Raw genomic sequence first — 6023 nt, forward strand, 5'->3', positions numbered from 1 at the left:
CTCCGCAGCTAATGTGAGTGTAGTGTTGTGTTTATCTGCAACTAGAGGTCGCAGTGAGCAGCAGGTTGAGCAGCAGCGCTGATTCTCTCGGCTCTCGCCGGGTTCGGTGGCGGCGCCTGTAATCCAAGCTACTGGGAGGCTGAGGCTGGCGGATCGCTTGAGCTCAGTGCTTCTGGGCTGCAGTGGACTATGTCGATCGGGTGTCCGCACTAAGTTCGGTATCGATATGGTGCTCCTGGGGGAGCTCGGGACCACCAGGTCGTCTAAGGAGAGGTGAACCGGCCCAGGTCGGAGACGGAGCAGGTCAAAGCCCCCGTGCCGATCAGTAGTGGGGTCGCACCTGAGAATAGACCCTGCAGTGCAGCCTGAGTAATACAGCGAGACCCAGACTTTTGTGTTTACTTTTTAAATAACTACCAGGCCAACTATAAAATAAAACACTTTCTGGTCAAATTAAGTTACTGTTAACATAGGCTACTGTGGGGCTTTGAAGAAATTTCTCTAATTGTTAATATCGAAATAACCTCCTGGTTTACTGAACAAACAACAGAAAATATTTTTTTTATGTTTTGTTAAATGTTTTGCAAAATCTTGATTTTAACATGGCAAAATGTAGCATATAACAGCATCACACGACCAATAGGGGGAGCACTAAACAAGCAGGCAAGTCCAAGATTGAAATTAATGAAAAAATATAATTTTTTAATTTATTTAAATTGTTTACTTATTTGCTTTAAAATAAATACTGGTCCTTATGAAACTAATTTCTGAGTGTGGTCTATATTGTAGGCTATTTTCTGCTCTCGAGAATGTGTCTGCCATGTGTTTTGCGCCATTTTAAATTTTAGACCATATGTGAAATAAAAACACACATAACAAATATTTCTTGACATTCGTTTTATTTTCAGAGACAGGTTTTTCTCACATACAACAACAAAACAGTGAGTGTCTTTCGATGTTTTATAAGTAACACATTTCCTTGTTTATTGTCATGTCACAAACTGTGTATCAACACTCATTTAAAATGACATGTCTGCATGTGTTTGAATACTGTCTCACGAAGCGGCATGCTGTGACTTTAGTAAGTACGGTGGGAAGTGGTAGTGGTTTGCTTGATGGTGTGAGATCCACCAGAGGACTGAGATCCACCTGAGGAGAGAAATCCACCTGAGATCATGAAGGACAAGAGGGAAAGAGTTATTAATGTTTACTGTACAACATACACTGGCCAGCCTACCACAAAATACAAAGAGAGATTTCAATTACCTGGAATTTGAGTCCTGGAAGAGTAAGAGGATGAAAAAAATAATTAGTGAAGCCTGGACAAGATAATATAACATAATCCACGCTCCGCTGATTTTAACTCACATTAACTGTTAAAAAGAACCGACTTACTTGATGTCCTGATTTTCCAGGAGGCTCCTGTAGGTGGCGATCTCCTGCTCCAGGCGGCTCTTGATGTCCAGCAGCAAAGCGTAATCACGTCCCTGTTGCTCAATGCTAGCCCGCATTTGACAGAGCTCGGCCTCCAGCATGTTGATTTGGTTCTGGAAGCCTCCTAGCATAGCGCTGTACCTAGCCTCTGTTTCTGCCAGTGAGTTTGCCAGTGCTGCTTTCTGTTTGAGAACATTCACAAAAACATAATAAAGATCCGTTGCACTTGTTTTGGGTCTTATGTTATATTTTCCTGCCTCTGGTTCAGATAATCTATCTAATCTCGCTCTACATTCCACTTGTGCCTCACCATGCTGAGCTGAGACTGCAGCTCGATCTCCAGACTCTGTAAGATGTTTCGCAGCTCTGTGATCTGTGATCTGGAAGTTTGTATGGTATCTGTGTGGATGGTCACCTCTTTGTTCAACCCTGCCATCTAAACAAAAGACAAAAACACTATATCACTATCCAGGCATTACTTCAAGTGACATTCTGGAATATGTGGTTTATTATTCAGTGAAAACTTGATAGCAACGTAGAATTCATATTGAGACTGAGGGAGAAAGAAGATGTCTTACCTTGTCTTTAAACCAGCCTTCCTGTTCCCTGCTGTGTTTCTGTATGATGTTCTCATAATGAGAACGAATCTCCTCCATAACCTTGTTCAGGTCTTGCTGAGGAGCAGCATCAACCTCTACGTTCACTGTGCCTGTCAGCTGTGACCTCAGTGCAGCCAGCTCCTGTAATGCCACAGTATGATATAATATAATATAATATAATATAATATAATATAATATAATACTCCAAAATTTAGGATCAGTTCTACATAGATGATCTATCAGAAAACCACTACAAACCTCCTGGTGGTTCTTCTTCATAAATGCCAGCTCTTCCTCCAGACCCTTGATCTGCATCTCCAGGTCGGCCCTTGCCAGGTTTGTCTGGTCCAGTAAGTGGCGCAGGTTAGCGATGTCGGCCTCCACACACTGCCGCATTACCACCTCATGCTCATATCTGATTGTTGGAAAGGTGACATAGGGAATAAACACACCAATCATTATTTAAACACAACCAATGTCATAAATACACACATGCACTATACTGTTCAAAAGATTGGAACCAGTCAGTTTTTTTACATTTTGCAATAAGTTTCTTATGCTGACCAAGCCTGCATTTATTTGATCAAAAATACAGCAAAACTGTCATTTTGTAATACGTTTTAAAATGTAATGTATTTCTGCAACATCAATGCTGATTTGTTTTAGCAGCCATTACTTCAGTCTTCGGTGTAACATGATCCTTCAAAAATCATTCTTATATGCTGATTTGCTGCTCAGTGCTCAAAACAGTTGTGCTGAATATTTTATCCATCAAACTAGCTGTAAGTTCACATGAATGTGGTCAACGCAGTGTAGCGTACTTGACTCTGAAGTCATCAGCAGCCAGTTTAGAGTTGTCGATCTGCAGGAGGATGTTGGCGTTGTGGATGGTAGCATTTTTAATCTAAAACATAGAATATTTAATACATGAGAACACATATTATATCATCAAACTCTGAGAAAGCAAGTCTCTTTTTTTTGCTGCTATATCCAAAAGAATATCATTGCACTAGAACGTGCTAGTAATGTTTCATATTCGTTCAGGCATCCCTGTACCTTGTTCTTCAGGTCCTTGATGGTGTTCCAGTAGGCGCTGTAGTCCCTCTGTGCGATCGGCCCTTTCTTCTCATAGTACTCATGGATCTGCCTCTCCAGGATGGCATTAGCAGCCTCCAGCGAGCGCACCTTCTCCAGGTAGGATGCCAGACGGTCATTCAGGTTCTGCATGGTAGCCTTCTCATTCAGCTGGAAGTCATTTACAACGCAGCCTCCAGGCATTATGCCTGTTGCATATCCTCCACCATATCCTCCACCATAACCTCCACCGTATCCACCACCAAAACGCTGTCCTCCACCAAAACATCCTCCTCCGTATCCTCCGATTCTGGATTGCATTGAGGAGGAAGAGATGCGGGTGCTTCCACCTAAGCCACCTCCATAGACGCTGTAGGCTTTCTGTGGAAAGACCGTGGAACCACACTGACTCTTGGTGACAATGGACTTTGAAGTCACGGTCTTGGGTCCTTTGGAGGACGTCATACGTACAGAGACTGACATGGTGGATGGATACAGAGATGAGATGAACCTAGAGAGGAAAATGTTAGAGTTGTCCAGACGAGGATGGCACCTTTGAGCCCAGCTCTGACTTCTTATAGGGATGCAGATCCAGGGCGGCTCCTGGACTTTGTGATTGGGTGATGAAGCGTAGGGTGTGTGTGGGAGAGTGATGTGTGTCGGTCCCAACTGTCACTACCAGGAGAGATGAAACTTAAAGACCAGTGTTCAGGTTCCACCCCGGTGAGGAAATTGCTAAAGAATTTATGTGTTAACCAAATTACTCACCCTCAAGACTACAATGGAGGGAGTGCGATAAAATAATCAGGCTTGCGACACACACTGTGTGTATGCAAGTTGTGTGTGTGTGTTTACAAGCATGTACAAGTGTTTTGTGCCAGCGGAGGAAATACCTTCGATAGTTAGGCGCCGAAAAAGGTGGCTGAGCTGGTTTTATTTTGATTTTATAAATTAACCATTTTCATCATAATAAAGAAGGATTTGGCAGACAGGTAACTCCCTGAGGTGATGTGAGATCATCTGAGGCAGTTTCACCTCCCTTTTACACGGATCATCTTGAGTAATTGATTGCCCAGTTTGGACATTATATTTTATTGTATTTTTTGTGAATGGTGCATGTGTGCAATATTTTAATATTTATTTAGTATGTGGCCAAAAACATGAGGAAAAAGTACAAAAGATTCCACTTTTAAATTTTATTAAGTTTGTCATAAGGCGTGCATTAAATATCTAAATTAAATGGTTTATTTTAAATTATTTTGAGGAGTAAAACATCTATTTTCTTAGTGTCCTTTATATTAAAGCTTCTTTATTCTACTTCTGAATCTGAGAGACAGAGTTTATCTGCACTAGAGGTCGCAGTGAGCAGCAGGTTGAGCAGCAGCGCTGATTCTCTCGGCTCTCGCCGGGTTCAGTGGCGGCGCCTGTAATCCAAGCTACTGGGAGGCTGAGGCTGGCGGATCGCTTGAGCTCAGGGCTTCTGGGCTGCAGTGGACTATGTCGATCAGGTGTCCGCACTAAGTTCGGTATCGATATGGTGCTCCTGGGGGAGCTCGGGACCACCAGGTCGTCTAAGGAGGGGTGAACCGGCCCAGGTCGGAGACGGAGCAGGTCAAAGCCCCCGTGCCGATCAGTAGTGGGGTCGCACCTGAGAATAGACACTGCAGTGCAGCCTGAGTAATACAGCGAGACCCAGACTTTTGCGTTTGTATCTCCAAAGATGGATTTAGAGATTAATAATAGTATAAAAATTCAATAATAATAAAATCGTTTCACTCTTGTCAACTCCAGATAATGGCATTGTGTCACTTTCAAGTTAGTAACCTTTTTAATTAAAAAAAAGTAATGGCATTTGCGGCGTTGCACTTTGTTAATGTAACTGTATGTCATGTCAAATGATTGTTACTATATCGCCTCTCTCTGGAAGATATGTCATATTTATGTTTGTATGCAGCGTCTGCATTCCTTGACCAGACGGAGGCGCTGTTTCATACTTTAAATCATAAATATTTAACCATGGACTGAAAACATTTTAAATAGGCATCTCTTGACTGGACAGGCCCAGTGTCTGCACACCGAATCATCATTAATTATAATTCAGTCGTATGTAGCTTAATATAGGTTTCACTGACCCTTAAAATGATTAACTCATCATAGAAAAGGGAAAGAATGATCAAACTAATATAATTAAATTTAACACCAGTGTTAAAAACAATCCTGCCAAAGACTTGCCTTATCTGGACACTGTTTTCAGGCCACATATCAAATTATATTACAAATATGTGTTACGGCATAAAACAGAGGCTCACTAAATAATTCCTATAGTTACTAAGAAGTAATACTCAGATAGAAGAAAACTCGGTAATGCATTGTTTCTCATTGCTAATTCTGCAGTTATCAAAGTGGACAGCTATTATCATGGTACGAAAGAGAAAACTGAGTTCTCGCAGCGCTCAGGTGTATGACCCATCAAAGTACACCCTCAACATCCAGAACCAATGCAGCGGAGCATCAGCCCGTTAGTGTTGGTGAGGGAAATGAGACGCTGGAGAGAAAGAGGAGAAGGATTGACAGTATTTATGAGGGGCTGGAGAGGATAAGAGAAGCAAGGACAGTTTTGAGGAGCTGCCCTCTCCTAATGTCTTCAGCCCTGGTCAGGGTCAGAAAGTGAAGGACCAGACTTTTTCCAGCAGCCTTCAAGGTGGATTTGGCATGATATATGAAGGGAAGCACTTAGAAGATGGCCTTGAGGTGGCAGTGAAAATTGCCAGAAATCCAAGGAACATGCAGTACATCAACATAAGCAGACTATGCTTTCTTTGTTTTCTCACAATTATATACTTAAAATATCTAAGTGGCAGGACCAGCTTGACCGCTACATCTGGGTCTTGGAGCAGCCCTCACTCTGCAAAGATC

The 6023-nt window shown here is 42.3% G+C and overlaps 1 protein-coding gene across 1 annotated transcript; it reads right to left on the reverse strand.

The window, feature by feature from the left end:
- Positions 1-888: 888 nt before the first annotated feature.
- On the reverse strand, positions 889-3590 carry LOC306855336 (keratin, type I cytoskeletal 19-like; the record flags this gene model as incomplete). Its single annotated transcript, XM_079393949.1, has 7 exons — positions 889-1167; positions 1388-1616; positions 1745-1870; positions 2013-2174; positions 2292-2448; positions 2855-2937; positions 3090-3590. The coding sequence occupies 6 exons, from the start codon at positions 3588-3590 to the stop codon at positions 1392-1394; spliced, it is 1254 nt and encodes a 417-aa protein (XP_079250075.1). The 3' UTR covers positions 889-1167; positions 1388-1391.
- Between the last annotated feature and the right edge of the window lie 2433 nt (positions 3591-6023).

This window comes from Barbus barbus (genome assembly GCF_936440315.1).
Source record: "Barbus barbus genome assembly, chromosome: 35".
NCBI lineage: Eukaryota > Metazoa > Chordata > Actinopteri > Cypriniformes > Cyprinidae > Barbus > Barbus barbus.